This window comes from Pinus tabuliformis, chromosome 5_1, assembly GCF_031772625.1.
Source record: "Pinus tabuliformis cultivar Carrire ecotype Pingquan chromosome 5_1, CPIR1, whole genome shotgun sequence".
In the NCBI taxonomy this organism is placed as follows: domain Eukaryota; kingdom Viridiplantae; phylum Streptophyta; class Pinopsida; order Pinales; family Pinaceae; genus Pinus; species Pinus tabuliformis.
In genome coordinates, this window is record NC_142305.1 from 429607951 (window position 1) to 429634060 (window position 26110).

Genomic DNA, 26110 nt, shown 5'->3' on the forward strand with positions numbered 1-26110 from the left:
TTGGTTCAGAAGAAGGGTTTGTGAGGGAGTGTACTTGAGTTGCAAGTGCACAACTAGTGAGTTTTGCAGTGAGTTCAAAATTTCAGAATTGCAGTGTACTTCAGAGACTAATCTTCAGCAAAATTATATAGTATACAGTGATTGAAAATCAGTCTGGAGAGTGTGTGTGGAGAGAATTGTTCTCTCAATTGGAGTGTGGATTGTGGATGCATGAGTGTGTCTATTTGTTGCATGTTCTGTTTATGCAACAATATTCTCATTTCTGAATCATATCATTTTAGAACAGAATTGTTTGTGCTTGGAGTGGGGGCTTCAAGCTAACTGCATGCTATTGGTATATTGTAGGAGTGGGTGCTCCAAGTTGGTTGTGACCAACATTTCTCATTCATTCAAGGGGTGAGTGCTCCATTGCTAGTGCATGTTAGCTAATATAATCTAATGAGAAAATTTTGGAGCAATAAATAATAAGAAGAAGCAACAAACAGTTCAGTGGTTTTTTGCCCTGGAGGGGGGTTTTTCCACCTAAAATCTAAGTGTCTATATGTGATGGTTAATTTTGTTTTTCATGCGCTTGATTATGTTATATATTTCTGAAGTTAATTTCTAAAGAAGTTTTATTTGCAGAAATTATTTTTATATTTCCGTAACACTGATTCACACCCCTCCCACCTCTCGGTATTACTTCTATCTAATAATTCATACCAAAGTCGGCTCCTTCGTTGTAGCTTGACCACTGAAAGGAGAATTCAAGAAGGGACAATGGTTGGCCATGATGTGAAAGTTCCAATTTTCGATGGTGAAAACTACAACTTATGGAAGATGAGAATGGAGGGGAACCTCATGAGTTTAGGTGTTGATGTTTTCTCTATTGTAATGACTGGTTATACTATTCCTGGAATTCTTCCTTTAGACCTTGATGGAAAGAAGATTTTTCAAAATAATGCAAAAGCCAAAAATGCCATTATTGCAACACTTAGTGAGAGTGAGCTGATAAAAGTCATGCATTGTAAATCAGCCAAAGAAGTTTGGGATAAACTTGAGAATAACTATGAAGGTGATAAGAAGGTGAAGAAAGCAAAAGCTCTAAAGCCTATAGGATGAGGTTTGAGAGGCTGAAAATGAAAGAAGATGAAACTATTGCAGAATATTTCTGAAGGGTTGAATCAGTAACAAAAGCATAGATGAAAAATTTGAAGGTGAAATCATTATTGAGAAAAGCTTGAGGTCCTTACCAGCAAGATTTAATCCAAAGGTTTATGTTATTGAAGAGATGTCAGATTTGAGCACTCTCATTATGGAGCAATTGCTTGGAATTCTTACAGCGTATGAGATGTGAATTGTTGAAAAGAAATCTGAATATAGTGAAGTTGCTTTCAAAGCTTCCAAGAAGGTCAAGGCTATTACCAAAAAAGCTCAAGAAACTTCCAAAGAAAATCAAGGAAGAGGAAGAATACTCTAATAGTGAATCTGATGAAGAATTTGCTCAATTTGCCAATAAATTGAAGAAAGGTACTGGAAGATATAAAGGTATGCTTCCTTTCAAGTGTTTCGAATGTGGAGAAGTTGGACATTTTGCTACAAAATGTCCACACAAAAGAAGTAAAAAGGATATGAAGAGCAAGGATAAAACCCAGAAATTTCGAAAAGCTAAAGTTCAAAAGAGATGGAGTTATTACTCCAAAGAAGAGAGTGATATTTCAGATGAAAGCAGTGAGAAATCTTCATCAGAAGCAGAGGAAGAGCACAATGAATGTGTTCTTATGGCTCTTGAGTCCAAAGATGAATAAGATCTAGAAGATGGAGAGATTGATTATGAAAGTGAGCTCATTTCTGCACTTGATGAGTTGTACAAAGCTAGAAACAAAAATAAGCAGCTGAAAAGGGAAATACGCAAACTAAAGGGGAATAAACCCTCTTTGGTTGTTGATTCTTTGAAGATCCACTTGGATGAGCTTGAGAAATTCAAGGAAAGTTTGTTGCAACAAATTGTGGTTCAACAAAATAATCTGGCCGAGTTGGAGAAAGAAAATGAACATTTGAAGCAGAATGTTGGAGGAGCTCCTATTGCATGCACTCATGAAGAAGACATCATCTACTTAGAGAATTGGAAGAAGCAAAAATGAGAGAAAATGTGCTCACCAATCAGGTGGAAGAACAGAAAGAAAATTGTCACAAACCTGAAGCAAAAATTGTTGCTTTAAGAGCCAATCTTTCAAAAGCAGAAACTAAAGCATGTTTAAACTTTAAATCAGAAATTTTTCAAGGGATCTAAAACCTTGCAAAATATTCTCAACGTGCAAAGGTCACCCAAGGCCAAAACTGGTTTGGGATACAAGTCTCCTCTACAAAATGTCAAAGATCAACCAACTACCAGTTATGCAGATGCATTGAAAGGCAAAGAAAATCAATCAAATATTGTTGCAACTAGCAAGAATGTGCAAAAGAATGAAACTGAAAGAAAATCAATAAGTGAAACAATCAAGATCCTCAAATTTCACTCATCCATCATGGCAACAAAAAATCAGATATCCTACTCAATTTTATTTTTACTGTTTTGCATGTAATAATTATGGACACAAAGCCATAAATTGTAGATTGAAGATGTTTCCTAGAAGAAATGTCGATACATCAAGAATTTCTCAAGGGCCAAATATTTTTCATGCTAATGGAAATAATTCTTTTGCTCCAGTGATGAATGAGACCGAGTGTTTCAGATGCAATAACTTTGGTCTCACAAAGCTAGTGAGTGCAGATCTAGCCTTCCAAATTCCTTCATGCAGCATACTCAAGAGAAATCTAATCAGCAGAAAGTTGAGAAAAGATAGAAGAAAAAGGCTGAAAATTGTGAGCTTGCTTTGATAGCTCATGATCAGCATGAGCAATGGCTGATTGATAGTGGTGTTCCAAGCACATGATCAGTGATAAGAGCAAATTCATGCAGCAAAAAGAGTATGAAAAAGGCAATATCAGTTTTGTAAATGATGCAGCAGTTCCCATCAGAGGCAAAGGAACAATTAGATTGGACAAGAAGACCAAAGCTCAAAATGTGCTTTATGTTGATGGTTTGAAGCACAATCTCCTCAATGTGAGTCAGATGTGTGATAATGGGCATGAGGTGATTTTCAGATCTAAAGAGTGTAAGATCAGAAATGCTAAATTAGGAAAGATAGTGGCAAAGGCCATTAGAGGTGACAACAACATGTATGTTTTTGATGACACTAGATACAGTTGTTGCATGAGCAAATACAAGAATCTTGGCTATGGCATAGAAGATTGGAATCAATTTGAATATCTTAGAGAGCAGATGGGTGTTGTGCCTTTTCGAAGGTATTGAGGAGTTTTTCATGGAGTTTGTTGTTGTCATATGGCTTCCACCAAGAGCACTTTCAGCTGAAAATTTTGGAAAATGGGTGGTGATTGGTTGGTTGCATGCTATTCAAGGCATTATGAACTATTTTCTTGCTTCTTCTTGCTTCATTTCAAGATGGGTTGCTTCTTCATGTATATTGCTTTTTCAAGATGGTGTGGTCTCATATATATTCAGGGGGAGAATGTTCAACAACGCAGAGGAGTATTTGTTGAAATCTTTAGGGGGAGGGATCTCATTTTTAGCTAGGTATCACATTGCTGTTATGTATTTTATCTTGCTATGTAGAACCCCTTGCCATTGATGTCAAAGGGGGAGAGAGAGTGAGTTGTGTATGTGCTCAGCTTCAAATTGTTGTATGTAAATGTAATATTTATTTTGAGAAGCTACAGGTTGACATCATTGGCAAAGGGGGAGTTTGTTGGCCTATTTGTGTTGCCATTGATGTCACCAATTGAAGTCATGTACTCATGAGTCTATATGTCAAGTCTTAGAGGCTCCTTAAACTTGAGTTTTCTTCTCTCCTTTTCGGTCTTCTACCTTCGCTAATTTCAGAGGTGAGTGAACTTGACATTGGAGGAGTGGGCAACCTCTATATATAGAGGTTTGTCCCTCCTTTAGGTCGACTTGAATGCCGACTTGCTCTATTTATTTTGGATTGCTTCTTTTGATGGTTCCATTGCATGGAGGAGACTTGACTTTGCTTGGAGGTATATTCTTTGACTCTAATACATAAGTATACATAGTGTAACATGTCCTTAAGGCCTTCCACATTTCTTTTGACTCTTTGACTCACCTATAGCACTTTAACATGTGCTAGACCTATTTCAGTAAGCAAGAAACTCATTGACAAATATAATAGAAATAATATACTCGCTGACCCGAACAAATTCTTCTTCTTATAGGGACTCCAATTGACAAATACCAAGACCAAGATCAATACCCTTGACCACAACCCCTCCAAGATCAAATCAACCTCTTTGCACAAAGACAACTTACAAGCCTTCCAATGATGATGGTTTCTCCTTCGACCTTCTTTTTGGACTTGCAACCTTTTGTATGCACTGCAACAACCCTAGATAATCTGCGTGGTCAAAAATATGGGGAGAATGCCTTCCTTTAGTCTTCACTTGATGAGATACCTTTACTTCAACCCCTCGGCCTCCAAGATTACTCCTCCTCCACTGAAATTAGGCCTTCTATGTTGATTGTGATCCTTGCTTCTTGACAACCGAGAAGTGTGCCCTAGTTGCAGATCAAACGTATGGAAAACAAACCCAAACAATTATGTTTTTCATCCTTCCTATCCTTGTTGTTCCTTCGCTATAGAATGAGACTTCTCCTTGCTAGATTGAACTTTTGTTTCAGACCTATGCTTCACCGAAATTTTGTCTAAAATTCTGTCTTCAAATGAAATCCGCACTGCCCTATTTATAGTTGTTGGAGCCTGTAATAAGCCGACTTGAAGAGGGTGAACTGACATGACTCTTTGTGTAGATTATTTATTCCATCTTGTAGTCAACTTGAAGGAGAGGTCTTGTGCTTGTCTTGGAGGGCTTTCATACTTATTTAATGACTCATATAAATGTGTAACATGCCCAAGAAGGGTCCTTGATACATGACATAGACTCAAATTAGCTTTTATGACTAGATGACAAATCCTAAAGGCTCACAATGGGAGCTATTACTAAAAATAAAATTCCTTGCTCATGAAACCCATGAGGGAAGCATTACAATAATAATTTTATTTTTCTTCTTTTCATCAATTACATATGTCACTCTGAAGATTTAACCTAGTTATGCTTTTCAACACTCCCTCTTAACTAGGGAGGTATTCATAATGGTACTTGGTCATTCTCAATCTGAAGAATTTCTCATAAGAAGAGTCGGATTGGTAACCCATTTGTATAGCATCATATCAACCAACAGTGTCACATAGCAAGGCCTTGACTAACAACTCTATCTCTCCACGAGATCTGAGCACAATGTTGGCGAGACCAATGATGTATAGATACCCTCATCGTTGTCTCTCTCCGAACATACCCCACTAGAGTTGGTAATTGCTTGATGAAGGAAGAAAACATAATAATAAAAATGCTAACAATCTCACAAGTAATTATCATGTTACAGAAATTTGATTATAAGTTAAAACCTCCCAATTTCCAACCAAAAGCATGTGAATGAAGAAACTTGTCTTATTCCCATTGAAGACTAAGAACCAATCCATGAGTGCATTGAAGGAAAACTAACAAAGATAAACAAAGCATGCATAGCAAAAACACACACAATTTTTCACATAATTTTAAACACACAGAAAAATCCAAAATCTACGCAGAACTGAACCATTTTACTATGATAAACAATGGGTACAATATGAGATCAGAATGTATGCACCTAGGCTTTCCCAAAGCAAGCTAACAAGACCCAGGTGATGAAATTAATTGCTCAAACCCTAGGAAATGTCCCCCACAAAAGCTCTGCGCTAACCCCAAAAAACTGCAATGTTGGCTGCAAGAAACGGCTACTAGGTCCTCCTCCGTTGCTCAGAAAATTCTGATTAAATAACCCTGGTCTCTCCACCAATAACCCACCAAAACCCAGAAAGGGTTTGTCCAGATGCTGACCTCCGAAATTTGGCCCAATTTCCTCCCACTCCTCTAGCTGCTGGGAATCTCAACCCACCTAAAAATATCACTGCAAATGGTCTCCAAAATGGTTGCAATATTCAACAATTTCCCCTCTGGAAATACCCCACAAGCTTCAGTGCTCTATTCCTCTCTCTCCAAGCTCCCACGTGTGGCACGAACATGCCACTACGCAGGCTCATGCAGTCCCTAGTGAAGATTGTGTTGGCACAACAATCTCCCACAAATTGGAGCCCTGGAAGCACTTCGAATCTTCAACAAATGATGGCCCTAGGTTGCCCCAGAAAGCCCAACAAATTCCAGGCTCTACAACCAACTCCTCCAAATGCAGTGTGTTCCCTTTTTCCTACGTCCCACCTACTGGACCAGCTCCATGAATTCACTTGGCAAGTTCCCTGGTCAAATAAAAAATGATGCAAAAAACCTCCTTGGGCTGGCACTCAAAGTCCATGACCCAGGAGGATCTTGACAGATCAGTTGCATAGGTTCATCATCAGTGTTCAGTGTCGTCTTCAGCATTCAGTTCTGTGTCGTTTAGTTTCGACACTGTTGATTATGGTTCAAGTTATCCAGGTGATGTTTACGGTTTTTCATGGTGTTCAGTTGATGTGGTGTTGTACCTAGCTATCGACATGTGGTTGTCGTCAGTTCCGCTAGGATTTGGTTGTCGACATGTGTTTGTTGTCTGCCTCAGAGGATTTGGTGTCGATATGGGTTTGTCTTCGAGTAAGGTTTGGTTGTCATCATGGTGTTAATGACTAAATGTCATATTGTGACAAAGATGTTTGTAATAAGTGGAATTAAACCTAAGCTAGGTGGCAAGACCTTTTGTAATGGCCCTAAGCCTAACCTAAGACCTAGCACTAAAGCTATGGTGAAGACATGTTTAAAAACCTAATGCAAACCTAAAACACCTAAACCTAACTCATTCTATTAAACCTATGCTAAAAGTCCTATGCAATAAACCATGGTGAAAAACCTAAATCCATACACATTAACCTAACACCTAAGCTCTAAACCATATTACAAATGTAATAAAATACATAAAACCCAAGCTCTAAAACCATCGGACCTCATTGCATTGTAAACTATGACATTAAAACCTAAACCCATGTGTCAAACCCTAAGTAATGCTCTCAGACTATTACGCACTACAAAACATTGCAAATAAAACAACACAGTCCTAACTACAGGTTCCTAACTGCATCGGAACCGCGGCAATTACAGTGTTCACATGAGCGGATACAATGATAAACAATCTAGTGTAATTGTTGCAGCCTAATTGCACGAGCAGCGTGACCACGATCATGAGACATGTGAACGAGTTTGCAGTTAAACTGCAGTGGGGATAGCAGTCAGGCGGAGACCGTTGCAGAATAAGCTGTCGGACTTGGAAACCGCGGGCATGTGAACATGTTAGCAGTTCACCACAGAAGTTTAATGTAACTGCAACGGATTGACCGCCGGAACCGCGGGGATAAACCATGCAAGTGGCCACCAAGGGTTAGACCGCTTGGTCACATGCCAGTGGTCCACCCAATTCGCGCTAACAGTAACTGTTAACGGGTTCAGAGTTAACCTAAAGTTATTTATGGGTTTTTATAATTAAGTTTTGGTCAAGGACCTTGTAGCGAATGCCTACGGTGGCAAACTTTGATAAGACCCTAACTCCAAGAACCCAGATTGGAACTAATTCATTCTTAAACTCATTGGAGGAAGCTCGAGTGCATCTGATGGGTGTTAAAAGGCAGTTTTTCTCATTGAAGTGAGGGGAGAGTGATTTTGGTTTTTGTATGTAAATTCTGGAGGTTAGAGGGTGTTTTTGTTTTCAGTGTAACAGGAGCATCCGGAGTCAAAATTGGGAACCGTGATAGGCGTTGGAAAGCTGGTTCAGAGAGCTATTCTTTGACAGTGACCATAAGTGCCTGCGTGCACATTCAATTTGGTCAATTTTCTATGTAATCGACCTCCTTGATTTCAATCCTAATAAAGCAGTCGCCCATCTTGAAAGCGGACCCGGAGACGTAGTCCATCAGGGATGAACTCCGTAATCAATATTGTTGTTTGGTATTGCTGTGTTTTCGCTATTTTCATTACTGTTTTGCATCTTACTTATGTTTTATTAGCTGTCATAAAGACTTTCTTCTCAAGCAGTTCTCTTAGTTTCCGCACTTTCAGCTAACATTCAATTCATTAATGGCTAATCAATTCTACATCAATTTTAACTTATGATCATTTCAGATCATATAATTTGGTATCAAAGCAGGTTGCATTTGTAGAATTTTCCATTGAATGTTAACCAGGTCAAAGTCGCAACGAGGATAAGGAATCTTTGAGCAGATTGATCCAAAGATTGGAAAGCGACGAGTCATTCATAAGTCGACCATGACAGTATATGATGCACAGTTTCAGCAAGCATTCTTGACTATGCAACAGATGTTGGGAGAATTGTACGAAGACAAGAAGGCGAGAGATGCAACTTCTTCTTCAAAGACATCGAAGAAGGAAAAAGGTAAAGGCAAGGCTGATAAACCCCCTTCACCTCCATCATCTCCATCATCATCATCATCTTCTTCTTCTTCCAATGCAGAATACCTAAGAAAACATCTCTTTTGAAACTTGATGTAAAATTTGAGTTACCTATTTATGATGGCGAAATGAATCCTGAAAAATTAGATAACTGGATTAAGCGGTTAGAAGTGTATTGTCGTATTCAGAACATTTCTGATGATAAAACGAAAATTCAGTTAACTACACTTAGAATGGGGGGAATAGCTTTAATCTAGTGGGAAAGTAAAACTCAGATAGATGTAAAGTGAAAAGGAAAAGTCATCTCTTCATGGTCTAAGTTTTTAAAAGCTCTTAGGAAACAATTCTATCATTTAGGATACATGCAGCAAGCTGTTATTGATTGGAAGCATCTGAGGCAAGGTAAAGGGCAGAATGTTTAGGAGTTTACTCAGGAGTTCAAAAAGAAAGCATTGGCGCTTGGTATTTCATTGGATACACATGAAACTTTGTTAAAATACATTGGCAGTTTACATTCATATTTACAGCATACATTATTGATGTTTAGTCCTGATCATTTTGATGAAGTGTGTGTTTAGGCCATACATATTGAATCAGGTGGCAAACCATTCAAGTTTTCATCGCAGTCATCCAAAGAGTTGGAAATCAAAGATTCCAATGACAGTAAGGGGAAGAATAATTCGAAGAGAAATAAATCAGCGATAGCTCAGAAGGAAATACCTACTTGTTCTCATTGCCAGAGAATCGGTCATGATGAATCTAAGTGTTGGAAACTTCATCCAGAACTTAAGCCCAAAAAGTTCCTTAAGGAGAAGGATGAAAAGAAGGCAATTGCAGTAGTCCAGCAAGATCTAGGTTCAGATTCAGGTGATGAAAGGAGGATAACTGCTATGGTTACGACAAGTAAAACTTCTGACACTAGTTCAAGTTTGAATACTATTGCATCTTCATCAAACATAAATCCTTCAAATGAGGATAAAAGAGTTGAATTGTTTAACATAAGGATAACTTCTAAGCATACAAAGATAGATACAATGTTTGACAGTGGATCACAGGCCAATCTAATATCTGAATATTTAGTTAAGAATTTGGGTTTGGAAACACGGAATCATCCAAGACCTTACCCATTAGGATGGCTAAATAAATCAACTTAGATAAAAGTCACCAAACAGTGTCGATTAAGATTTGCCATTACAGCTAATTACATTGATGAAGTGGAATTAGATGTGGTTCCAGTAGACATATGTGGAGTTGTCTTAGGAAGTCCTTATCTTTATGATCGTGGCGCAGTATTTTACAAGAGAAAGCATAAATATCACCTTAAGAAAGATGGGGTTGAATTTATTGTCAGGGCACACCAAAACAAAAATCACTTGAATTTAATTGTTGCTAATCAGATGAAACGATTAATAAGTTCAAATAAGAGATTTGTAATCATGTGTGTAAAGGAACAACATAACAATCAACATGATGCTTGTTCAGGTTATGAGACTCAGCTTAAAGATAGTTTGATCAAAGAGATAGAAATTATTCTAGTTCTATGTAAAACCAAACATCTTACTCATAAGCAGGGAATACCACATGAATTACAGTTTGTGCCTAAAGCTCCTCTTCATAATGTCAGAATGAATCAATTCAGTGCAAGTTTGGAAATTAACAGTTACAGGGATGCAGGTCAGTATTGGGGAAAGTCAACATTAAATTTCTCTTATATTGTGTCATATATTCATGTTTCAAACAGTTTGGAAGCCTCTTTTCAAGTGGAGAGGGAGCCCATTTGTTTTCATATCAAAGCCTTTTCTAAAGCAGTGTCAAAGTATTTAAGGGAAACTTATGCATCAGGGGAAAGTGCTAATCAATGGAAACATAATTTAATGAATAAGGAAAAAGTGATTCAAACAAATCAACAGCGAATTCAATACTTTCAAAGACAAACTAAGTTGCAGCAATTTTCACCTTATAGTTTGATGGGTTTAATGCAGCATGTCACTTAGTAATCAGGAAGCAGGAAAGAATGTCAAGACAAGTAGTTGGTTTGATGTCAAAAATGTCTTTGATTGTCTCTGTCGTTCGCAAAATAGATTGTTAATACATGTCAATGGTATTGAACAATATCCTATAGAGACTGTTTTCAAAGATGAATATCAATCACTAACTCATGGTTCTTCATGGAAAGAAATCAATTGCCAAGTTCATAACAGGCTGTTTGACCATCTTCGCAAGTTGTTCATATCGCAAATGGATGGAACAGGTCATCGACTCAAAAAGTGCCATGGTCAGCATCATCAGGGCAAGGTGGAAAGTGAGGTAGCTCTACCTTCATCAACTATTTGTTTAGTCAAACTTTTGTGGTCCAAAAGCTTTCAAATGGAGAGGATTGATCCAGGAGGATCTCGTGAGATAAATTGCACAGGTTCATCGTCAGTGTTCAGAGTGGTCGTCAGCATTCAGTTTTGTGTCGTTTAGTCTCGACAGTGTTGATTATGGTTCAGGTTATCCAAGTGATGTTTATGGTTTTACATGGTGTTCAGTTGATGTGGTGTTGTACCTGGCTGTCGACATGTGGTTGTCGTCAGTTCCGCGAGGATTTGGTCGTTGACATGTGTTTGTCATCCGCCTCGCAGGATTTGGTGTCGATATGGGTTTGTCGTCGAGTAAGGTTTGGTTGTCGTCATGGTGTTAATGACTAAATGTCATATTGTGACAAAGATGTTTGTAATAAGTGGAACTAAGCCTAAGCTAGGTGGCAAGACCTTTTGTAATGGCCTTAAGCCTGACCTAAGACCTAGCACTAAAGCTATGGTGAAGACATGTTTAAAAACCTAATGCAAAACTAAAACACCTAAACCTAACTCATTGTATTAAACCTATGCTAAAAGTCCTATGCAATAACCCATAGTGAAAAACCTAAATCCATACACATTAACCTAACACCTAAGCTCTAAACCATATTACAAATGTAATAAAATACCTACAACCTAAGCTCTAAAACCATCGGACCTCATTGCATTGTAAACTATGACATTAAAACCTAAACCTGTGTCAAACCCTAAGCAATACTCTCGGACTATTACACATTACAAAACATTGCAAATAAAACAACACAGTCCTAACTGCAGGTTCCTAACCGCATCGGAACCGTGACAATTACAGTGTTCACATGAGCGGATACAAGGATAAATAGTCTAGTGTAACCGTTGCAACCTAACCGTGCAGGCAGCCTAACCGCGGTCATGAGACATGTGAACAAGTTTGTAGTTAAACCGCAGCGGGGATAGCAGTCAAGCGGAGACCGTTGCGGAATAAGCCGTTTGGCTTGGAAACTGCAGGAATGTGAACATGTTAGCAGTTCACCACAGAAGTTTAATGTAATCGTAACGGATTGACCATCGGAACCACAAGGACGAACCATGCAGGTGGCCGACAAGGGATAGACCGCTTGGTCACATGCCAATGGTCCACCCAATTCGCGCTGACAGTAACTGTTAACGAGTTCAGAATTAACCCAAAGTTATTTATGGGTTTTTATAATTAAGTTTTGGTTATTCTAATTCAAGGACCTTGTAACGAATGCCTAAGGTGGCAAACTTTGATAAGACCCTAACTCCAAGAACCCAGATTAGAACTAATACATTCCTAAACTCATTAGAGGAAGTTCGAGTGCATCTGGTGGGTGTTAAAAGGAAGTTTTGCTCATTGAAGTGAGGGGAGAGTGATTTTGGTTTTTGTATCCAGATTCTGAAGGTTAGAGGTTGTTTTTGTTTTCAGTGTAACATGAGCATCCGGAGTCAAAATTGTGGATCGTGACAGGTGTTGGAAAGCTGGTTCAGAGAGCTATCCTTTGACAGTGACCAGAAGTGCCTGCGTGCACATTCAGTTTGGTCAATTCTTTGTGTAATCGACCTCCTTAGTTTCAATCCTAATAAACCGGTTGCCCATCTTGAAAGCGGACCCTGAGATGTAGTCCATCAAGGACGAACTCCGTAATCAATATTGCAGTTTGGTATTGCTGTGTTTTCGCTATTTTCATTACTGTTTTGCAACTTACTTATGTTTTATCAGCTCTCGTAAAGACTTTCTTCTCAAGAAGTTCTCTCAGTTTCCGCACTTTCAGTTAACATTCAATACATTAATGGCTAATCAATTCTACATCAGTGTTAACTTATGATCATTTCAGATCAGTCCACCGACAATAGGGTGAGATAATCGCATGAAAATCTCGTGTGCTCAAAAAGACATGCAGACTTGGCTCTCAGCTCAAGCATGCTAATCAAAGGTTAATGTTCAAATTATCAAAGATACCCAAAACGAGGAATGCCTCTCCTATTTGATCTTCACCTCCCGATCTCCATGTGGGTCCCATACATCGACCCCCTCCTCTTTCTTCGCTCCAAGAATGCACGTATCCAAGGAGAGCGTATTTTTCCTCTTGGGGTGGCCCCCACCATCCACTAGCCATTCGATTTTCTCGTTTTCTCCTATGTTGGACCCTTACTTCAACTCAAAAATTCAAGTGGCGTCCCATAATCCACTTTTCCAAAGTACTAACCCAAAATTTGAGTAAATTGATATTTCCCTTAACAATTTTGCTAAGTGGGAATATCACAGTCCTCCCCGCCAAGATTTTGCTTGTCCCCAAGCAACTACAATGTTGGATGCTGAAGAATCTGCTCACCCTTCCAAGTGGCATCCTCCTCGAGTAGGTTCTTCCACCTCATCAGAAACTCCTTGATGACTCTGCTCCTCAATCTCTTCTCCCTGTTGTCCAAGATGGCCTCAAGCTCTAGAACTATATGCCCATCATCATCCAATGGAGGTAGCTTTGGGACTGTTGTCACCGTTTGGCCCAGTACCTTCTTGAGGCACAATACATGAAAGACATTGTGCACTCGGCTCCCCAGCGAAAGCTCCAACTCGTAGGCTACCTCACCGACCCTCCTAGTGACTCAGTAAGGCCCATAAAATCGTGGCTGCAGCTTCTCGGCCCCCTTTTGCCTCAGGGTGGACTACCTGTCAGGATGGAGGCGCAAAAAGACTAGGTCCCCCACCTCAAATTGTCTCTCAACCCTGTGCATGTCTGCATACATCTTTTGTTGGTTTTGTGTTGTTTGTAAGTTATCCTCGAGGGTTTCGAGAATGTTTTGGCTCTCCTAAATCCAATCTTTGGCCCTTGGGGCCCGACTGTCTCCAAAAACAATGTCAGCAAAAGATAAAGCATCATAACCATATAAAGAGCGAAAGGGTGACATACTAATGGACATGTGATAAGTAGTATTGTAGAAATACTCCCCCAAGTCTATCCATCATGCCCAAGCTCGATGTTGTCCTGTCACGTAATTCTGCAAATAACCCTCCATCCATTTGTTGACAATCTCAGTCTGCCCATCGGTCTGGGGATGGTAGCTAGTGCTGGGTGTAAGTTTTGTGCCCACTAACCTAAAGAGCTCCTGCCAGAAAGCCCCCATCAAGAGGTTGTCCCTGTTGCTCACTATGGTCTTGGGAAGACCATGTAGCGAAAAAACCTCCATGGGCAGGGATAGCGAAGAAATGGGCATACTTTATCAGCCTATCCACCACCACATTGATGCAATCACGTCCCTGTGCCATGGGAAGTCTTGTGATGAAGTCCATAGAGATACTCTCCCACTTTCCCTCTAAATGGGAAGTGGTTGTAATAACCCCGTCGGATGAGTAAACTCCCCCCATGTTCCTTTGGCAAGCCTCGCACTCATGTACATGCCTCAACACATCCCCCTTGAGGCCCTTCCACGAAAAGCACTCTGTGACTGTCCTGTAAGTCTTTAGGAACCACTGGTGTCCTAATAATGGCGAATCATGGGTTGCGTGGAGGATTCTCTCCCTCAACTGCAAAACAATCTAAACCATGAGACATAGGTTGTGACATGCATTAGTAGTTGTAACAGAGACCTTGGGTAATGTGATAAATGCCTTGGATGTTGTAACCCATTGTATTGGGTGTTGTGACATTGCCTTGAGCATTGCAACATTACCTTGTGTTTTTTCCTTTTGGGTTTTAGAGTTAGATTCATGTTCAAGTGGCGACTCCACTTCTTTCATTTTTTACAAGAATTTATGCTAGAAGCTGGCTTTTTGTAGACCTCTTGTTTCTCTTGAACGGGGATCTCTCTCTAACATCCATTAGCTCATTTTCCTTTTAAGCAAGTCATCATGAATTACTTGTTCGCCCCTTGTCATTTTACTATGATTCCTTGTGATATTCCGAAAAATGCCATTAATAATTTACCTTCTTTCACGGGTAATAATGTGATCACTGCTAGAGATCATCTCATAAAGTTTACTCTCGTATGCTATGGTTTTGTGGTCCATGCACGTTATGGTCATGAAGACATCAAGATGTGACTTTCCTGAAAATTCCTTTAATTCTCTGCAAGCCATCATCAATGCTTTTAAAAATAGATATGAAGATCAAAGGGATTCATCTTGTGCCAATTACAATGTAAAGAAAGATGAAAGTGATCGTTTGAAGAACCCAAATATCATAGAAAGGTTTAAAGAGGATACACCACATCAATCTTTACCATATTGCAGACCTTGTGAGAGTTTTCATGATTGTCCACTAGTGTCATTGCAAGAAGAATCCTTGATAGTGGAAAGGCAAGGGAAAAAGGATCAAATTAATATTGATGATGAAAAAGAAAATAATAAGCATCTTATCAAGGAATTAACTCAAATTATTAAAGACATGCAATTTAGTCAAGCATAGTTGATGAAAACCATGGAACTTAATCAAGAGAGATTAATAGCAGATCACGCCAAGGAAATGAGATCCATGCATGCCAAATTATTAGTCATAGAAGAAAAACATGTTGAGGAGCTGAAAGCTATAGAAGAAAAACATGTTGAGGAGTTGAAAGCTATAGAAGAAAAACATGTTGAACAGATCACCACCATGGAAATAAATCATAAAGAAGAAATGAGTTATATTCCAATAAATCATATTAAAATGATAAAGGACATGGAAGTTGGTCAAATATCTCTTCAGAACAGAGTACAGGTTATGGAAGTTACTCAGTGTAAACAGAAGATCACCTTTCAAAACATGATGGATACCATCGAGGAAAATCATGCCAGGGAAATCAATGCTATGAAGGATGAACATTCTAATCAAATAAATGCCATCAGAATTGAGCATATCACTCTTCAAAATAAGCGGCAAATAATGGGAAAATCACATGTTCAGGAACTCCGGCTCTAGAACAAAGGATCTAGAGTACAATCCTCCCAATTCGCTAAAGCAATTTCCATCTCATTGCGAGGAGGTCACTTGTCCCATTAAAAGAGGGTTAGTTGGCAAAGTCATAGTTGGAAAAGAGACTAAGAAAAATCAGGCTATTGAGGTAAATCATAGTACTTGTCAGACTTATGTGTCACCTTTGACAGAATAAGATTGCGCATACCTTAGATCCTTCAAATTCATCATCCAAGCATTTTCAAGATCAAGACAGAAAATTTACATCGGTCCCATTATTAACATCACAGTCTGCCGGAAGCAAAAGTAAAAAAGCAAAAAAGAAGAAGGAAGAGGTTTGATGCATTTGATGGTCGAGAGCAGCTCGATATTTAGATAAGTCAAAGTCCTAGGATTTTCAGAATTCAGTATGGCACATCTAGAAAAACAACCCATGGATCTACCTGAAAGTCGGAAGATGCTCAACATGCACTTCGATGAAAACATCTCATGCCATAAAGCATCATTGTATACTATCTCTTTTCACACATTAATATTTTATGTCTTTACATTTCATATGTTAGAATAGGATTTCTATTCTAGTAGATGTTCTATATATACATGATGATTTTGATTTTGAGCAGATATCTATTTGATGGACTTCTGTTTTCATGGATACAGGATTATGGATTCTCACATTCCTTCAAAGAAGTAATGTGTCCCCATATGGAACCAGATGTTGACCACACTTTGTCAACAATCCAAGGAAGAATAACACAAAGACGTGAAGAAATTTTTTCAAATTTCAAAGTCATCAACTGGCATTATTGTATCATTGTAAACCAATGTTCCGGGGTCGCGTCCCCACACCTAGAGGTCGAGTTTTCTAGCTCCCTCGCGCTACAGGGACTTAGGGTCGACTGGGGGTTGTTTCCCCACACTCCCAAAAAGAAAGGTACACACGAAAACTCGGAAGGGGTCATTTCTTCTAATTTCGGTGTTGAATCCTCAAAAGGGGGTCGTTTACTAGGCGAAAGGGGTCATGTGGGGTCATCTGGGGTCGTTTCCTTGGACAAAAATCGAAATTTTTTTAATAAAACAATTTTTTTAATCATAACTTTTACACGTCGGGAGGTTTTAAAGTTTATTTCATTGTGCAATGAGTTGGAAGAAAGTTGCAACGAGTTGGAAGAAAGTTGTTGGGCGTCGCCCATTGAACTGAACACCGCCATCGCCCATCGAATCGTTGTTGGATTGAACCACCCTCGATGTTGCAACGAGTTGGAAGAACGCTGCAACGAGTTGGAAGAACGCTGATGGATGTCGCCCATTGAACTGAACGCCGCCATCGCCCATCGAATTGCTGTTGGATTGAAGCACCATCACCCATCCAACGAACTGTTGCTAAACGCCGCCATCGAACTGTTGTTCAATGCTGCCATCGCCCATCCATCAAACTGTCGTTGGACGTCGCCATCGTTGCTGAATTGTTGTTGGGCACCGAATGTGGTACTGGTGCCTCTCCCATCCACTGTGCAGCGTGGTGCCTCACTATGCCAAGGGTCGACTCCCATCGAATGTGCCTCAGCTGAACTATTGTTGGGCGCCAAATGTGCTACTGGTGCCTCACTGTGCCTCGCCCATCAACTGTGCAGCGTGGTGCCTCACTGTGCCAAGGGTCGACTCCCATCGAATGTGCCTCAGCCCTCACTACCTCGCCTGACGCCCATCGAGATTCAACTGTGCTACCCGCTACGCCATATACATCGCACCTCTACCATCGTGACCACAATAAGTAACACTAGCATGTTGTATTTTTTTTTATTTTTTTTGTAAATTTTAAATTATTTTAATTTTCAATGTTCACTATGTATGTATAGTGTTAGTAAGCATGCATAATTTTTTTAATTCTTATTTTTAAATTCTTTTATTTTCACTGTGTGTATCACTGATCAATATGCATATGACATAAAGCCTAAAGGTTTTATTCAAAATAAAATTTAAATTTAATATTTATAAGTTTTTTATTTTATTATTTAAAAAAAAATTAAATCAATACATTGAATTCAAATTTCAAAATTGAATAGTTAAAACGGTAAACTCTTGTTGCAGCCTACAGCCTACAAGTTACAACTATGAGTCACATGAGGGCAATAAATCAGAATAGGCCTTTGCATGATGTAGATTCTGAAGGCTCACCAAGAGATCTAGCAAAATTTGCAAAGCGGACATTTAATCCTCTAAAACCGCTTCTAATCTATGTAACCAGACTTCTAAAAAAAAAAATCCAAAAGTTGGTGGTGGCTCACATGATTGGCTCTGCAATATTTGTGGGCATCACTTTTTTGGCAGCTATACCAGGGTGAAGCAACATATTTTGGCTATTGCAAGTAAAGGAGTCAATATGTGTCCCTCAAAGACCCTGAATCCAACTCAAAGAAAGCAACTTTGGAGGCTAGAAAGGGCATCCAGTGGAAAAGGATTGTTTTTTAGCAAAAATGTTGATCCATGCACCAATATGCCTCCATCCATTGCTTCATCAAAAAAGACAAAGGGTTCTACTGGTGCATCTCGTTCTTGTGCAATGGTTGCTACAGTACCTAGGATGTACAATGTTCTAGATCGAGATGACACAAATGATGCAATTGGAAAATTTATTTTTGCCAATGGAATTCCCTTCCATGCTGTTCGTTCTCCTTATTACAAGGAAATGGTCCAAGCAATTGCAAGAATAGCGCCTTCATATGTACCACAAGGAGGAAATAAGCTAAGAACAACAATTTTAGATAGACAAGTGTCCAAATTAATGTGCAAAAGGAGAGAATGAGACAAACATAGTTGAGGTTTGGTTGCTCTATTGTTATGGATGGATGAACTGACATCCAAAAACAGCCACTAATCAACATCATAGTGACATCTGTAGAAGGTCCATTCTTTCTTAAATCTATTGACTATTTTGGAAAGCGCAAGGATGCATCTTCCAATTTAAGATTCTTCGAGAATCTATAGAGGATGTTGGGGCTGATAGTGTGGTGCAAGTTGTGACAGATGCAGCAGCAGTTTGTAGATCAGTTGGGTTATTGATACAAAGCAAGTATCAACATATTTTTTGGACTTCTTGTTGTCTGCATGCACTCAATAATGCACTGAAGGACATTGGAAAAATTCAATGGATATTAGACTTGGTGACAACTGCTAGAGATGTGAAGATGTTTATCTACACCACCACACCTCCTTGGCCATGCACAGGGCTCACACGAGGAAGGAATTACTCAAGCCCAACGATACTAGAGATGCTAGCTATTTTCTCTTATTGGAGAAGATGCTAGAGGTACAAGCACCTCTACAGTCCTTGGTTGTGAGTTCAAAGTGGGGAAGGTAGTCAGAATCAAAGACAAACAAGGGGAAGAAGGTCAGGGTTCAGGTGTTGGACAATGATTAGTCTGTAGATTGTTCTTATTTGGTGTCATTCTTGGGCTCTATTATGGAGGTCATTTGTTACACTGATTCAGATGCTCCTAGTCTTGCAGAAATCTATGAGACCTTTGATAGCATGTTGGGGCATGTGAAGGCAGCCACTCAACAGAGGGAGCCCTCGTTAGAGTTCTATATATCCCAAATTCGACCCATCATTCAGCATAGGTGGTATCGCACGAACACACCTTTCACATGGCAGCATATGCATTGAACCCAAAATGGTATGTTGAAACACCTAGGAGAGTGCCTCCTATTGATGATCCTGAGGTAAAGAATGGCTTCCTAGATGCAATTGCAAAGATGCACAATGAGGAGGAGGGGGCAAAATTTCGAAGACAGTTTGTTAAGTTTGCATCTCTTAGTGGTCCCTTCAACACATGTGGTGCTCGGGCAGATCGCATAGATCTAGCCCAAGATGACCTAATTGGTTGGTGGAGGATGCATGGGGATGGTGCTCCAGAGCTCAAACATCTAGCTATGCATTTGTTTTCTCAGATTGCTAGTTCCTCTGCATCAGAGAGGAATTGGTCCATATATAGCTTCATCCACTCTATCAAGAGGAACAAGCTAACCTACTATACCACATGGGATGGGGCCATCATCCCACTCGTTGAGGCTTTTATCTATGTAACATCGAATATGAGGAGCTCGCCGCAATAAACATGCACTAACTCATCTTCATATTCATATTCTGATGTGTCCACTCCTTTATTTGAAGATTTTTTTCACCATATTATAGAGCCATTTCAATGAATCTTGGTGATGTATTATGGCCACTTTTCCTTGTGCGCATGGATCAACAATCTTCTTAGGATTTGGCATGTAGATACTTTGAGACACGGAGGACACGTAAATACGAGTATTCAATACGAAACGCAGCGACCCGGAAACAGGACACGGGGGACACGTTTTATATATATTTAATAAAAAATATATATATATATACCGAAATATAGTTTTTTATCCATATTAAATTGCAGGTTGCAGCTTATCTAATCAAATTAAAATATAATTACTTCTCAAAGTTCATAGTTCACTTTAAAAAAATAAATAGAATCAAAATTTACAACTTACAAGCACATAAGAAACTAAGTAGTAAGTACTTACTACTAATTATAAATTTAGAACTTAGATATTAAAACCATAAAATGCATATTTTCCATTAAGTCATCAAAATCAAAATGTATCACTATTCAGTCTTTACAATGTACATAGATAGATCATAGTAGATACTAACTCCTGAGAGAATGCCAATGGAAAATACAAAAGAGTAGATACAAAATAAGTAGGAATATCATAGCTCGGTACTGGTCCCAGGTCCATGAGTCATGACTCATCACTCTATCAATAGTCCATGTCCTCTAGCTCTATGTCATAGTCACCATCACTGCCACTGCCATCTGACTGTACTCCATCCTCCTCCTCTATGCCCAATCTAGGATCTGCTGCTGCATTTGTTGGTGTGGAGGATGACCCCTCAAGATGCTGTGTCTCATCATCAAAAGTCACTGGCTCTAGCACTGGGTCATTAAGATCCATGTTGGCTAATGCCAACTCAATACTGTCGTCCAAGCCCATATCATCAGGAAACACATCCCACATCTTTGTTTTTCCCTTCAACCACTCCTGTCTCTGCCTGTAAATAAGACGAAGGTTGGTGTGCACATACACCATTGTCTCCACCCTGGATTGCTCAAGCTTGCTCTTGTTCAAACTATATAGATTCCAAGTGCTCCAATTCCTCTCACAACAAGAAGATGAAGTAATTTGAGAGAGGACCCTCAAGGCTAACTGTTGTAGAATAGGGCATGCTGCCCCATGAGTTGCCCACCATGCATAGGCACTTTTGACCCCTCTATCTGCAAGTACATCATACGCCCCAAATCTCCTGGTGCTAGTGGAGAACTCTACAAAGCCTTCCTCCACCTCAATAAAAGATGTGTTATCCTGAAATATCCTTCTGAATGCTATCTTCCTCCCCTGTGAAATCTCTCCATCCATGTGAGGAGGGTATCTGTGTGAGGTCCCACCACGGAACCACTCTTGACTGTAGTACTTGGGATTCAAAGAGTGAGCTAAGCAATGCAAAGGTGTGCAATTCTTATCCCACCTAGAGATAAGAATATCCTGTATGGTGGACCATAAGCTCTCTACTGATGTCTCATATGCAGGGCACTCATTCTCCATAACAATAGTCTTCACAGACTCAATCATGGAATCCCAACCCTCATAAACCTCTCCTAAGATGGGCTGGTCCGTGTCTGCAAACCGCAAGAAAGAAATGATAGGGTTCATGATCTTTATGGTAAGATGCACCCTTTCCCACCAACCATCATCTAACACTATGTCCTTTACCTTTTTTGAAGCTGTTTGATCCGTCTTTCTCCAAAAAGACCAAAGATCTGAAATAACCATGGCCCCAAGAGCGGCCTTCACCTCCTTCAACCTCTTAAGCATGATGAATGAGGAAGCAAACCGAGTATCTGCAATCTTCAAAAAGGATAGATGTGTGTACTCTTTATATATTGTGAGGGCATTGGTATGGTTTTGCACAAAATTTCGGATATGGCGTGCATCCTCAATAAGATTGCCAATCCATGTCACATCTGAAGCAATAGATTTGAGTGCTAAATTCAAAGAGTGAACAATGCATGGTGTCCAAAATATCTGTGGATATTTAGTTTCCACAATCAAGCCCGCTGCTTTGGAAACAGGTGCATTATCTGTGATGATTTGCACACAACTTTCAATGCCTACTTCTTCAATAACTTTAATAAACAGCTCACCCATATATTGTGCATCCTTGTATTGTCCAAGAGCATCAACTGCTTTCAAGAAAACCGGTCCATTTTGAGAATATACCATGAAATTGATGAGAGGATGGCGTGCTGTATCTGTCCATCCATCAGAAACAATACTGACACCAGATGAGATCCATGATGATTTAATAGGTTGTAGAATTTTATCCACCTCCTTCCTTGCCTTCACCAACAATGTGGTTCTAAGTTTTTCTGAACTTGGAGGCACATACCCAATTGGAGCCCTGTCAACTAGAGCTCGACACATCTCAATAAACATAGGAGACCGTGCAACATTAAAAGAAATGAAGTTGAGATAGAAAAAGAATGCCAATGTAAGATCAACCTCATCTCACTGCTCACGCCGAAAAATCTTGTCCATTGGACCACCATAAGTTTGGGCTGCCCTCTTTTTTGTTGGCTGAATTTCTTTTCTCCCAAATCTACTACTATTAGAATTCCTCAAAAATGGAAGAGGATCTTCATTTTTACTAGTTTTCCTGCTTGCTGCCACCACATTCCCAGAGCCAGCTGCATCCTCCCTTTCCAAATCCATTTTTTATTTAGGACTGATCTTTTTGCATGCTCCAATTCCACAAGGAAGGCCCAACAAATGGCCCTTAACTCGAAAGTAAGTGCTCTTAAATTCACCCTTGCAGAAATTACAAGACCAATGCACATTCCCTCCCGGACCAGTCTTTGGCACTTGCTTCTTGGTTACATACTTCCAGAGAGGGTATTTTTTTAGCTGTGCTTGTTGTCTTGCTGCAACAGCATCATATGTTAATGTTGGCTGAGAAACACCTACAGCTTCACTTGAAGCACTTGGGGCACTATGACCAAGAGAAGGTGAAACAGAAACACTTGGAGGGGGGGGGACCACGAAAAGCACCGCCCTTCCTTTGACCTCTGCCGGCTGCCTTGGATGATTGAGCCATTAATCTTCTCACTGTTATAAAGTCCACACACCTTCACCTACAAAAAAAACAATTAAAGTCACAATTAAAGTCTTGTTGTTTCTTACTGTTTGTAAATTGTCACAAACCGCAATAATTATGCACTGTCAAAAGTCACACTAATCTATCATTGTCATATATGTGTTTCACTGTTTTAAGAATTTTTCAATTTTAATTCAATATTCAGTTTGTTACAAATTGTTGGGGCGTCTTTGATGTGATTAATGACAAATTGTTAAAAGTTAGGAAAAACTGTAGCCACAGGGGATAGTACCCATGGTAAAAAAGGAAATATACACAGTGAACTCCACAGCACTGACTTCATTTCACACAATAAGCATAGTTGCAGCCTGCATATATATATAAAAGGTGGTTTTTCATATTCTGTGGAAAGCTGAAAGTTTCAGCTATAAACTTTTTTGCCACGGGAGTCCGCCGTCGATTAGTTAGGATTACATTAGATAAGGTCAAAATTAAATAAGATTAGATAATCTGATATAGAAGGTTTTGTATTTTGTGATATTGAAATGAATGAGAAAACTGAGTTATAAAATCTTTGATGGTGTTTGTTGTTTGGTCATCTATTGCAGCGTTGAAAAATAACATAGTATTAGGCTGTCAGCCTATCACCAATGTGTGAAGTGAAGTGAGAACATAGAAGCAATAATGGGAGTGCCATTCATGCTCCTTCCCAACAAATCCCAGGAGTGGAGTGTCGTGGAAGCTTTTCACTTATAAATTTATATATTATAAATTATTGGTATGAGTTGCATGAGCCCTCACTATCTAACAAACTTGAGACTTGTAAATATGTCCTTATGACTTGGTGGTACAATCCAAATCGTCTGTTGCCATGGTTCCAGAGGAAAATATGCACCTGTTCTTGAGTTTTTCTGTGGTCCACATGTCTAATATGCTTTGGAGGCTTCAATAGAGAAGGGGGCCATTACTAAAGCTGCAGTGCAAAGCAGGGGCAAAGGAAGCTTTTAGCGATGAATGCTGGCAACTTGGCATTTCTAACAGTACCCTCATGCAGACATCTAAATGATATTTTTATCATTGATTTTCTCCTCTTGCAGCCTGATGAAAGGGTTCCACTAATGGATGATAGTTCCATCATTGAAAAACTTATTATCCCTTACCCTTGATTGTTGGTCTTGTCTTGATTTTAAGACATTATATCTCTATAAAATCAAGGGCACATTTAACCTAGGGTCACAGATTTTAGAGAAATTTGATGTTCATAATTTCATGCCACCAATGTGCTTGAGAGTGTCTATGAATGTTCCACACAGAGCTCCAAATGGTCTAAGAAATAGCGTATTCAGTCCAATGTAAAGAATGTGAGGACCACCACTTGCTAGTAGTCAAAGAAGAGCATGATAAGGTAAGAGGGTACAACTATCTTGGGGTTTGTTTAATGCTGGTTTTGTCATCATTTTCTAGAGGATTCGGGGGTCTTCACAAATGTGAGGTTTCTCTAGTAATGGACATCATTAACCCCTACAGAAACTCAGCCTTGACAATAGACAGGATAAGGATTACGGCACTGGTGGAGTGTTCCATTAGCGCAGATGTAAAGAGAAGTTACCCCAGTGATGTTTAAACTATTGTGCATACCTGTGGAGTACCTCAGGCCTGAAATCAAAGCGGAGGGTCTTTGGCCCAGCAATGCCTGAACGCTGCACACTCACACACTCTGCTCCAGACTTCAAATAGCTCCAGACTTCAGCTATAATGCTAACTTCAAAGACAAACACCCTGCTCGCACCTCCAGACGACAGCAGGACGAAAAGAACCCGGAATAGACCAACGCGTAGGCTTTAAACTATGTTTTTTCGCGGTACGTATTCAAACCGTCGAAATACGTTAGGGCAACGTATTCTACCTACGAAATACGCGTATTCGAAATGTAGGACACGAAGGAAAACGTCGAATACGTATTCAAGTTTTTATGACACGTTGAAAATCGTATTGGACACGTATTAGGGCCGTTTTCTTGTCCAATACGAAAAATACGAGACACGGGGCCCTAGGGGACGTGTCCTGTGACTTAGGTTGAACATCTGTGTTTATATTCTTGCATGAAGATATTTCTTTCTCCTAGATTAATTCCCAAGACAGTTTGGGATATTTTGTAAAACTAGAGTTGTATAAATACTTCATAATTCGAAGTATTTGGGGGATTGCTATACATTTGTAGAGTTATTTTGATCATAAACCTAAAGGTTATTGTACCAATTTTTCAAGTCAGCAGACTGGACCAAGTAATTAAGAGATTGCATTACAGGATTCATGTGTTGAGCTATTACAATGAAGTATTTTCTTTGTGAAATTTGTTAGTTTCTTATGTATCTCGCAAACTTAAATGTTATCTAAGTGAATGAATTAACTGGAAATTTATTTCAGAATTTGTTTAAGTACACTCTGTCTTGAACAGTTGATCATTTTTATGTTTTCTTCTGATATCCGGATCTGAGAATCCTCATTCACTTCATTCATCCCGGTTGACCTCTTTCACTTCATTCAAAATCCGGTCTAAGGAACCCTTAATTGCTCTTTGGATCCGATTGAAACCAACTTCACCATCCAGCCTTAAGATCTGAAGTAACTCAGCTATCTTGCCCTGTAGACACTATTTTTAGAACTTGATCCAGTCCTGTTTGCTTGACATTTGACCCCATAGCCCAATGGTAAAAGACATCCCTCTATCCATCTAAGTGAGTGATCCCACCACCAAATCCAAATCAAAACCCAAGTACAATCACAACTAGCCTAAAATCAATTAACTAAACAAAGTTAAAACATAAAGAGAGAGCCCTCTCTGAGCATTAGGAAGGCTAGATCCTAATCTCCAAAGTAGGTTTGTGGTTACCTCTATCATTTCATTCTCTATCAACTCAAAAGAAATTTTGGAGTGATAACAGGGTGGACACCACCATCCACTAGCCATTCGATTCTTTCCTTTTCTCCTATGTTGGGCCCTTACTTCAACTCAAAAATTCAAGTGGGGTCCGACAATCCACTTTTCCCAAGTAGTAACCCAAAATTTGACAAAATTGATATTTCCCTTAGCAATATTGCTAAGTGGGAATATAACAGTCCTCCCCGCCAAGATGTTGCTTATC

General features: G+C 39.4%; 1 protein-coding gene and 1 long non-coding RNA gene across 5 annotated transcripts in view; both read right to left on the bottom strand.

The window, feature by feature from the left end:
- Positions 1 to 26110, bottom strand: part of LOC149165335 (uncharacterized) — a 202447-nt gene that overhangs the window by 72617 nt on the left and 103720 nt on the right. The window lies entirely within an intron of this gene.
- On the bottom strand, positions 20573 to 22294 carry LOC149165336 (uncharacterized). The gene is made up of 3 exons (XM_089432529.1): positions 22091 to 22294; positions 21021 to 21895; positions 20573 to 20789 (listed from the first exon to the last, which is right to left on the bottom strand). The coding sequence occupies exons 1-3, from the start codon at positions 22292 to 22294 to the stop codon at positions 20573 to 20575; spliced, it is 1296 nt and encodes a 431-aa protein (XP_089288655.1).

Excerpts from the sequence above, each read along its gene's own strand:
- LOC149165336 (XM_089432529.1), bottom strand. The coding sequence starts at position 22,294 with ATGTGTCGAGCTCTAGTTGACAGGGCTCCAATTGGGTATGTGCCTCCA. Across the intron at positions 21,896-22,090 it reads ATCCTCTCATCAATTTCATG|ATATTTTGGACACCATGCAT; the intron begins GTATATTCTCAA and ends AAATATCCACAG. Across the intron at positions 20,790-21,020 it reads GCATGCCCTATTCTACAACA|TATTGAGTTGGCATTAGCCA; the intron begins GTTAGCCTTGAG and ends CTTGGACGACAG.